The sequence below is a fragment of the Polistes canadensis genome, unplaced genomic scaffold, assembly GCF_001313835.1.
Source record: "Polistes canadensis isolate GaletaPanama2010 unplaced genomic scaffold, ASM131383v1 scaffold_76, whole genome shotgun sequence".
Lineage (NCBI taxonomy): Eukaryota > Metazoa > Arthropoda > Insecta > Hymenoptera > Vespidae > Polistes > Polistes canadensis.
Window position 1 is genome coordinate 565,479 of NW_014569623.1, and position 11,767 is coordinate 577,245.

Genomic DNA, 11,767 nt, shown 5'->3' on the forward strand with positions numbered 1-11,767 from the left:
ATACACGTTTCTACTCACCCAGATTACCATTTTCATAATATAATCACATTAATTACAATTCTTACGTCGATTAAAAAGAAAAATATGGTAAACCCCTTTTTTTCTTTTTTCTTTTTCTTTTTTCTTTTTCTTTTTGGTTCGAGTACAGCTGCACCTGTTTTGTCTCAACAAAGAACCCAACCGAGTTACATCATTTTGATGCTCGTTAAAAAGGTATCCACTTACGTATTTATATACTTGGGATTCGTTACCCTCGAGGATGGAAGGAAACTTCAAGAAATGGCCAATAATTGGTGACACCTAAATATTCATCCTTATCACCGAGTCAGCACCTGTCCTCAAACTTCTCAAATGTTTCTTTTCTCTCTCTCTCTATTTCTCTCGTTTTCGCGTGTATGCAAATATTGGAGATTGATATCTTTTAGAAATGAAGATACCTACCAATGAAAGTGGTATTCTCTTTAAACAGAATTGTGTTCTTTCTTTTTTTTTTTCAATTCTAAACTTTTACATTTTTGAATCCAAATTTGTATTGTCGGTGTTCAATGATAATTAAAGTTTTAGTGACAATAACTTGCAATTAGATTTAATTATACTTCATTTTCTTTTAATCAGATTGTATGAATTGAATTTAACATGAAATTATTAATGTATATATGTTATCTCGTGATATACCGAAATTGGTTAAATGTCAACATATACCCAATAAAAGTGGTGAGAAAAACTGAAAATATTTGGATTTATTTATTATAGATTTTATTTCAGACATACACAAAACAACCATGTTAATCTTGATATTCTCCAATTTCGATTTTTCACGGTAATACTTAAAAAATTCAATAAAATTTCACAATAATCCTTATCCTAAAATAAAAAGAGTGCATGTTACTAATGAACAAATCTAAAAATTCAGTCGATAAAAACCAAATAAAGAAAAGGAAGAATAAAAGGATCAACAAAATTGTTATCTTTGTTCTCGGATCGTTGAAACGAACGATTTAAACTGTAGCAAGTAAGTAGAAAAGAGAGACATCCATTTTGATAAAGATTTAGTAAAGTTAAGTAAAGTAAAGTAAAGTAAAGTAAAGTAAAGTAAACTAGAGTAGGATGGAGTGATATGTTGCAGCTTGGATGCTGGAAAAGAGAGGCAATTTTCGACAGAGTTAAAGAATGGAAAGAAAGAGAAAGAGAGAGAGAGAGAGAGAGAAGAAAATAAAGTAAGAAAGAGGGAAAAGACGTCGTCGTAGTCAGGAGACGTTGGGTAAGCAATTTTCTTATCGGCCCGTCATTTCCGGTCGTTTATCTCATGGCTTGTAGTTAGGAACGGGACATTGATTAAAGGCCCATTTTAACTCGACGAGGTAAAATACCACCTCCCACTCTTTCCTTAACGTCTCACCATTCTCTCCTAATCTCATCCCCACTTCTTCTTCTTCTTCTTATTCTTTTTATTCTATTATTTGTGTACTCTTACTTCAAGATGGTGCCTCCTCATTTCGTTTCTTTTGATTCAATTTACGAGTGGGATAAACGTCGATATAGATACCCGACCTCTTGACCCCCATCCCATCCCTACTCCCCACCCACCCTTTTTTTCCTATCTTACATCGATGGTATTCGTATCTTTTTTTTTTTTTTTTATTTACCTACGATACCTCGTGATTCTTCTTATTTATTCTTTTAATTTTATTTCATTTATTTTTCTACTTCTCTTTTAATAATTATTTTCAAACATTTTAATATTGTAAATAAATCTTAATACGAAATCACAGGGAACTTGGACATAAAAAGAAGTAGAACTTAATTTAACTAAGTTGAACGTTTCGTCCCTTTATTGGGACTTATTCAGCAACTTAATTTTACAGTTCAGCGTCTTTTTTTTATTATGTATTGTATATTGTAAATAAATTTTACTATGTAATAAATTAATAATTTTTTCATTCATCGAAACGACACTTTTTGGATTATTCAATATATTAAATTAAAATCATTTTGTCAAGTATATTCGTACCGATTTTAGAAGATCATTTTCTAAGCAAACAATTTTGTATTCATAAATCGAGATATAAAACTTTATTAAAGATTGAACAATATACAATTGTTTTACGTACGATTAACCGAAAAATTCGTGACCATATTGAACCAATATTTTTATTTCGATATCAATTATTTTAGATATATTTATAAATCCGATTAATCAAACATATTCATAAAAAAGAAAAACACTATACAAATTCCGATATTATTTTCTGATCAAAACCAATCAAATATCCAACCCCGTAATAAACTACACAAAATCTGAAAAAAAACATTACACACCCTAATAATAATAATAATTAAAAGAGAAAACAATAAAAGATAAGAAAGAAGAAATAGAAGAAGAAGAAGAAGACGAAGAGAGAGGGATGAAGTTTAAAGGGGTGAGGAGGGGTTGTGGAAACGGGAAATGCGGAGAAAGTGCTGAGTGGCTGACGACGACAAGACGCGACCGAAGTTTGATATTTTGCCGAAAAGTCCTCGCATTGTCTAAAAGTTGATGGCGTCACCCCCTCCCTCCCGACCACCCCCTTCCACACCCCCATCCTACCAACCCTCGAAGAAGGAGGAAGATAACATCTGGTGCTGCCTCCATCAACAACCTCTACTACCCCTCCTCGTTTTCCTCACGTTCCACGACCACCACCATCTTTATCCTCCTCGAAGCAGCGAAGGAAACTCATCTTCAATTATTCTTGTTCTCAATCCCCACCCCTCTCTATCTTCACAACCCCTACCCTTACCCCAACTACCCATCTTTCTCTTTCTTTCTCTCTTTCTCTTAGTCACTGTTTTATTATCTTTGTTTTACCATAAGATTTTCTATCTCTTTTGCACACCCTTATTCTTCTTCTTCTTCTTCTTCTTCTTCGTTGTCATTTTCTATCTCTCTTTCTCTTTCTTTCGTTATTCCTTAACAATCTTCTACCCTTATCTTTCTTTCTTTTTCTCTCTCTCACTACTCTTTCTTTCTCACTTTTACACAACTTACTACTCTTCTAGTATCCGGTTAATACACACACAGATACACATATATATATATATAAATACTTCTCAACATTCATACAACTTTCCCTTCGTCTTTCCGTCTGTCAAGTCATACTACTGACAAATAAACGAATTTACGGAATTACCAAGCTGAATTCATTTGCATACTTTCAAATAGGTGGAGATACTTGTTTCATTCGTAATATCAACTTTTAACGTGATGTTATGGATGAAATTTTTTTTAATGGAAGTTGGATACAATTTTTATTTAAATTTTCTATAAATTTGTGTTGATCATAGAGTAAAAATCTATGAAAATTTTAATCATTTTATTTGAAAATCTGTAAATAAACGAAAAATCTAACCTCAAAAAATAATTAGTAACGTGATTCGTGAGATTTGTGATATACTGTTTGAGTGTAAAAATTAATATAAATAAATCAAGGTTTTAATTAGGACAATTCATTGACTAATTAATGGACCAATCAGAAATACAAATTGTCAACTTTATTTCAAAGTTATGGTAATTCTATCAATCAAATTTTATTAATCCTAAATGGTATTAACCAATCAGTAATTAGATCCTAAAAAATATCTGAAGTAAATAATATTTTAATTGTTTATTGGGTTGCTGAGAGAGAGAAAGTTATAACTTAAATATTTAAAAATGTGTTCTGTTTAAAATCTTATCCCAAATCGGCAGAAACTTTTTAAACAACCGTATAAAAAACAATGGATTTGCTTTTAAATTTCAAAAAGTTAATGAAAATGTTCTCTATGAATATTCCTTATAAAATTGGTACAAACATTTTGGAAAACCGAATAACAAATGTTGGATTCAAGACAACGCTAATCCTATCAATCAAATTTTATTAAATCTTTCTTTTTTTCTTTTTTTTTTGTTCCTACTCTCTCCTCTATTACTTTCTTCTCCCCCTGGCGAATCTTCTTTTATTTTTTTTCTTCTAGTTCACCCTTTTAATAAACTCACGGCACACGGAAGTTAAAGGGAGCGATTTAAAGAGTTTTTCGCGGGAAAGAAGCAAGCTGTGAGGGGATTCCAACAAACCCAGGTTCTTGGGATCCCGAGAACAGCATCAGCATCAGCAGCAGCAGCAGCAGGCACCCTTTGAAGAGAGCGTCGTAACTACTTAATTCTAAAAGACACCACCGCACCTTGCTTGCCTCACCAACGATTTTCTCCGTACCTTATTCCGTACCTACCGCTTCTTTGCATTACAAAAGAACCGCAGGAAATTCCAATTCCCTTCGAATATCACCTAGGGATCAACGTTAGACGTTATTCCTCCTTATGCTCTCTTTCTTCTCGTCGTTATTATTTTCATATTAGCGCGCGAATCTCTCTATTGGTTTATAAAACAATTTTTAATCATCACCCATCAGCCCTGCTATATTTCTTTTATTTCTTTTTTTTTTTGACAAGAAAAAATTTTAATAATTTATTAGGATTTAAGTTAAATTATTTTAGATGATCGAACAAGTTGTCAAACATCACAGTATCGTTTAATTATTGATTGCAATAATTTTAATGAAATATTTAGATAATCCAACAAGTCGTCAAAGATCTCAGTCCTTGTCCGATTAAAGATTACAAAAATATATAATTAGAAATAATTAATTACAATTTGTAAAACGTTTAACTATCCTTCGATTACTAATTGCCGAAAAAAAAGAAAATCGTGAAAATAATTGATTACAGTAATTAATATATTAATCTATTAAACAATAGAGATTAAATCTTTTTACATGATCTAACAAGTAATCAAATATCCTGTTGTAATATTTAACCAAGTTCTAGGTTGTAATGAACATTGGAAGTTTCCTTAATTTGCATAAACCATTGTCTATGTTCATTCAACTCAATTCCACTTAGAGTAGATATTGTTTCCCTATTCTGTAACCTTCCTCGTTGAATGTGAATACAAACGAGATAACGTCAATAAAGTAGGTATAATCTTGAGTAGAATCTAGTTGCGAATGAGAAATCGGTGGCATTCACACGTGTTAACCATCGTGAGGAGCCGTAAAACAAACACAATTTTCATAATTATACCCCGAACGAATGGGAAACGAGAGAGAAACCCTTGCATTTTCATATCGTTGAGCTAACACGCAAGAGTATTATTACGTCGTTAAATATCATTTACTAATTAGCATCATTGCACCATTCCAAACCATATCAACGATTGACCAATCAATTCCATTTCGAGTAACCAAAACAACGATTATACCATAATCGATTAATTAACTACTAGAAAATTAAAATCCATTAAAACGTGTAACGTGCTTATTTAATATCAAATATTCATCGTTCATTCAAGTTTCTTTTTTTTACCATATAATAATAAAAATCAAATTAAATGTAAAATTTAATTTTCCAAATGGATTATATACAATTACCAGACTGTTAAAAAAATATACATACAAAATCAATAAAAATCATTCTTCCCTATCTTCTTATAAAAATAAAACAAAACTGTACCATAAATCATAATCCCAGTAGCTAGTAAACAACCCAATAATACAAAACGTTCTCAAATCTCTAAGTCATACAAGTCAAACTCAAGAAGTCCAGTTTCCCATTTAGGAAATAGAAGGTGGCAAGACATCAAGAAGATCGTCAGTACCACTAGCAATAGGAGTAGTATCAGATAGTAGTAGTAGTAGTAGTAGTAGTAGTAGTAGTAGTAGTAGTAGTAGTAGTAGTAGTAGTAGTAGGGATTGGCTTCTTTACCGGGAGCAACACTCTCGGCAGTACTCTTCTCACCCCTGAGGGACTCACCCTTTCCTCAGGCTGTTCTACGAAAGCCGGTAAGGTGCAAGGTACAATGCTTGGTGGGCACGGTGTGTCCGACGTTTCTCCGGGGAGCGATCAATGATAGGCCGGGGGTACGAGTCACGTGACCTCGCAGCGGGGAGTTCGCGCAATGCATCACCAACCAACCAACCACCCAGACCACCCTCCCCAACCCCAACCTTTCTCCTTCCAACTTTTAGCAACCCTCCTCCCTATCTATCTATCTCTTTCTCTTTCCTTCTTTAACAGACCCACACACGCAAGCGCGAATACGAACCAACTCTTTCTCCCTTCTCCTTCCCGTCTCTTCTGCCAGCCCTTCTTCTTTCTACATCTCTCTACCACCCCTTTGGGTGACCCCTCGACACCCCGCAACACCATCGTGGCCGGGGCCAACTTTCCTACTGCATACCACCATCTCACTCTTCTTTCCCTTTTACAGACACCCTTCCACTGCTTCTATCTCTCATTCTCTCTTTTGGTAGCACGTTCCAACCCTCCCCCTCTCCCCACCAACACCACCACCACCGCCACCACCACCACGTACCACCACCGCAAACCTCGTCCACCCGCCACCATCACCACCATCACAACCACTACCACCATCACCACCGCTAGCATTGCCACGTTCCTGAACTCCTCTCACTCCACCGTATAGACACGCCAGCAGCACTAAACGGGATTGTTGCTACGTTGCCCTTGGCGACCAGCAAGTGTCGTCGTCGTCGTAGTCGTAGTCGTAGTCGTCGTTGTCGACGTCGGCGTCTTCGAGAAAGCATCCTCCTCCTCCAACTCCTCTACTTCTTCTTCTTCTTCTTCTTCTTCTTCATCCTACTCTACCACTCCCTACTCTTACTCTCACCCTTACCCTTACCGCGAGCTAAACACCACGTCTGATTTTCACCAGCGAACTTGCCTTTTCTTTACGTTTTCCCCCACAACAGTCGACCACTCTCTCTCAATCCTGACTTCTCAACGACTCCTGAAAATTCAGCCTAACCCTTTTTACACTTCAATATTTATTTGATTTATTTGTCAATTTTTGATTTTGAAAATTATCGATGTCTTCTTTACCACGTTTTTCCCAAACAGACCCATCTAGATACTGATTTCTCAAAGACTTCTGAAAAATATTCAAAATTGTTTGATATCATTGATAATGATTGTTTATTAAATTAAATAATAAACAATAACGATCACTATACATGCAAGAAATATTAGAGATTGCAATGCTGTAAATTGTGCATCTTTGCAATTTCTTTGATAAGTTTCGGTGAATATTTTTTATACTAAAAGTGAATAGATTTTAATGATTTTTATATTAAATTAAAGTATATTCTTTTATCTACACGTAGAACACAATATCGAGTTATAAATTTAGCATGTAAAGCTCAGAAAATGTCAGAGAATGCAATGCTGTAAATTGTGCATCTTTGCAATTTCTTTGAAAAGTTTCGGTCAATAATATTTATACTTTTAGCAAATAGATTTTAATGATTTTTATATTAAATTAAAGTACACACTTTTGGCTACACGTAGAGTACCTTTTCGCGGTATAAATCAATCTTCAAAGGTTCATAAAATGGCAAAGAAAAGTTTGCGGATCAGGCAATGTGAACAATGCCTAAAACCAGCATTGCATTCTCTGACATTTTCTGAACTTTACATGCTAAATTTATAACCCGATATGGTGTTCTACGCGTAGACAAAAGTGTGTACTTTAATTTAATATAAGTTTCATTAAAATCTATTCACTTTCTTTTCAACGTTGTTTAAATAGTAATTTGTTATTCTATAGAATATCAAAGTATTATTATGTTCGATGCCTAGGAAAAACTCTCTAAAAAGTCTTATTTCCGACTTCGTCTGAAGGCTCTTTACATTCATAGTAATGCCGAGGAATTACTAATAATGACTGATTTCCGGCTTTGACGGTAACATATATATATCTCATCTGTGTTTAACATAAATAGATAAAAAAAGAAATACAATAGAGACAGTAAGATCTTAGACGAAGAACATTTGTATGAAAATAAAGTAAGTCTGGCGAGTATAACGCGCATTGCGACGGGCTTGCAAAAATGAATACCTAATGACATTTAACTTTCGCGCTTGGTCGCTGACGTTACATCGGTATATGACAGGGGGATAGGCGTTTACCACGCATTCGTATGAAAATATACGGTAACCCTGTGACTCTTGGGAAATCATAGCACGTTACGAACTACGCCCAGTACTACTTTTTTCAAAGAAGAAGAAGAGACGAAGAAAAATTTCTATGCATCTGTCAGACGACTTAGCAATTCGTACGACATCCTCGTCCGGTAATATAAAGATATTACTATTAAAATAAAAAGAAAATCTATAGATACAAAGAAAAAATCACGTATTTTTTACGAAATAATTTATACTAAGTAATATATAATAATATTACGATTATCTTTTTAATTGAGAGAATAAATATTCATTTGGATCTCTTTTTAAAACAAATATTTGATGTTATTTTTGTTATTTATAATATTATGTTTCCTCAAATGTACGCGAATATTAATATCTTCGAGGTTATGCGGTTATTTCAAAATTATTTATCGAAAAAAAGATTATCTAATTTCGAGAAAGAGATATGAAAGTACCGAAAAACAAGTAACGTGGCAAACAGAAGTAAAACAAATATTTTATTCTCTTTGATTTCTTTTTTTTTCAAGTAATTCCTAACCTCAATATTTCTTAACCTGTTTTTATCTATTACTGTCTCTATAACCTTAAATAATAATATTATTCTCGTATTTTATTCTCACATCTAATACATTAACCCATTCTCGCGTACTTGCATAAACAAATGCATCTTGTTTTAACTATTAATCGACATATCTCATAAATTAAATATTTATTAAAAATAAGATGGCTTCAAATTAGAGAATAAAAATGGTTGTCGAAATACGTGTAGGTGGTCAAAATTTAGAGTTTTAAACGAAATGGTATGGGAAACGCGTAAGCATTTTTTATGGTTGTCCAGATCAAAACCATCCTGTTAACAGTTTAAGACCATTTGAGAGGTAAAATAAGTTCCTTTCTTCCTTTCTAGATTATTTTCTTCGAATAAAATATGGCCGATAGGACAGAAATGTGTTTTTTATGGTGCTCGATAGTCACCTTACGTTTCTCTCCCTCTTCCCCTTCAACCTTCCTCATCCATTTCTTTTTCTTTTTCTTCTTTTTTCTTTCTAAGATCGTTGAAATGATTCCAGGTGTGCTTCGTTGCTCGTTAAAATCCATTCTTACTTTCCAAGCCAGAGGAAACGTTTATTCTTGTTCTCTAAGTAAATAACGACGTCGTAAAACTGTTTCATTTTAACTTGTTCATATTTCCTTATTTAGAAATCTTGTTATTCCATTGGACGTTATCGTTTCATTAAATTTTTCTTTTATGTTTTTATTACATTTTTATTTACTTTTCAAAATCTGTCCTTTTACTTTTTTTTATTATATTTTTTATTTTACTAACGTAGTCACATATATATAAATGAATGATTTATTTAGTAGTTGATATTACTTTTTCGTTAAGTAATTAATTTTATGGACTTTCCTGCTTAATAGATCTGAAACAAATATTAAAATTAACGAGTTAATATATTATAATTTAATTTATTTAAATTAAATTTAATCTAATTATAATTTTTGTAATATAAAATAATATAAATATTAATAAAAATATATCAAATTGGGGCTCGAATTTTTCTGACAGCCATATTGAATGAAACCATATTTTTCTCTCTAACCTAATAAAATGTATGTCAATTTACAAACGTTAATATTACAAATGTTTCATATAATAAAATAAAATTAATTTGAAAAAATATAATCACATTAAAATACTTAATAATATTCTTTTACACAAATACATAAATAAAAATAATAAAAATGCAAATTAAAACAATTCAATAAACCTAACCTATATCCAGTACAATAATTAAATGAACAGAAAAAATATATTATATACATATAAAAAAAGAAATGACTACGAGAGATCTTAGTTAATTCCTCGAAGTTAAGAAGAAGAAAAAAGAATAAAAAGAAAAATAAAAAAAAGTGTCATCATCTTAAACACGATCGTCAACGATGTACACAGTGGCTGGCAATGTCCGGTGTAAATAAGCCTAGTGGCTATAACAACGTGGCAGAATGTCGTCCCTTCGACCAGTAACCTGCATTCTACGTGCCGTGCTCGTTACGACCCTGTTGGCCGTGCGATAACTTTCAGGTTACTGCCACCACTTACGCTCTGCCCATGAACGACACCATTCGGACCATTGACCACTGCTGCTGATTCCTAAATGAAACGCGTTTACAACAACCTCCTCATCATTATATCTAATCATTTAAATTATTATTATTTTCTACAACAAACATTAATTACCTATCATTTGTCTCGTCCTAAACACATTCATTTCAACATTTATTTATTTATTTATTATAAATCGACACCAGATACGATTACAGAAAACAATGATATTTATTTGGTTAACCTAAACAAAATTGTTGGCAAAATTTTTTGGTTTTCTTGACAATAAATCTTGGCAGGCAAGAAATATATATATCGGTCAGTTTTACTCACGTGTAAATTTAGAAATGAATATTAGAATCGGGGGGTCATAGATAGTTGCATAAAGCGTTTAATGTAAGTCCACGTGTGGTCTTTGGACGAGGTCGGGTTTAGGCGCGTGCGAGTGGGATTTATGGTCCCTATTATGACGTTGACGTATCGCCTTCGCACGAAGGGTCCTAAACCAAACCCAAGGCGGATCTAAGCGCCGTGTATCTAAGCCCAACAGCTAGCCACAGGTCGGTCGAGACCACTATGAGAATATTCCAATGTGATCCTCAACTGAACCATTATCGTGTCCCTGACCGATAAACGTCTAACTTTAACCCATGGATGACACTTGATCTATCAGAATTTTTATATCTTATACTTTAGACAATATTTTTCATTGGTTATTATTTATTTTCATTTCATATTCATTCATTGTGTATCAAAATAAAAAAAAACAACAAATCAAACAAATCATTTATCAATAATTCAAATGTATAATAAAATATCAGAAAAATACTTGGATGAAAAGAAAAATTCCTACTTTTATCTCTAAATTGAATTTAATCATAAGTTTAATTTAAAAAAAAAAAAAAAACAATTACAATCTATCGTGTAAAAATTATTGTTTCCTACATTCTATCGATCAAAAATTAACTACCAAATCCTAACTTCACAAAACCGAAAAAAATCAAATAATAAGCGAATAGAAAAACTAGAAAGTACATATATATACACACACTTATACATATATACATACATATATATATACCGGCTAGAAAATGAGAAAAAGAGAGGTTAGAATGGAAAAGTTGTGGGGGAGAAATTTAAGTGGCCCGTCGCGCCAAAGTTATTGGCATTTTCCGTTCTGTAATGGTTGTCCGGCTTTGCAGTAAAACCAGAATCGAAAAGGGATGAGAGAAAAAGGAAGGATGAGGGAGAGTGTAGAGTAGAATGGTGGGTGAGAGGGTTGAAGGGAGGAACGGGTAGGTGGGTGGTTGAAAGGGCTTACGTCACGGTCTCGCGTCGACGATTTAAAGGGCGTGCGAAGTCGATTTTACGCGTTGGACGATAGCAACACAATCCTGATTCAATTTATACTCTCTTTTTCTCTTTCTGTTAGGCGACTTCCGGCCGGTGCCACATATCTTACGAAATTGCACCACTCAGTCTGGTTTCCGGCAGAGATCTGTTTTGCGGACATTTTCTTTCTTCGTTCGATGAAATACGATCAATCGATTCGATTACTTTAATATATAAGATATGTATAGTGTGAGTCACAAAAGTATTCGTATAAGATTATTATAAATTTTAAACAATTTATATAATATATA

The 11,767-nt window shown here is 33.2% G+C and overlaps 1 protein-coding gene across 1 annotated transcript in view; it reads right to left on the minus strand.

The window, feature by feature from the left end:
- Positions 1-10,661: 10,661 nt before the first annotated feature.
- LOC106786547 (hemocytin) overlaps positions 10,662-11,767 on the minus strand; it is a 22,094-nt gene continuing 20,988 nt past the window's right edge. Inside the window, 1 exon segment of the mRNA XM_014748051.1 lies at positions 10,662-10,790. Within this exon segment, the coding sequence (XP_014603537.1) occupies positions 10,662-10,790 (129 nt within the window).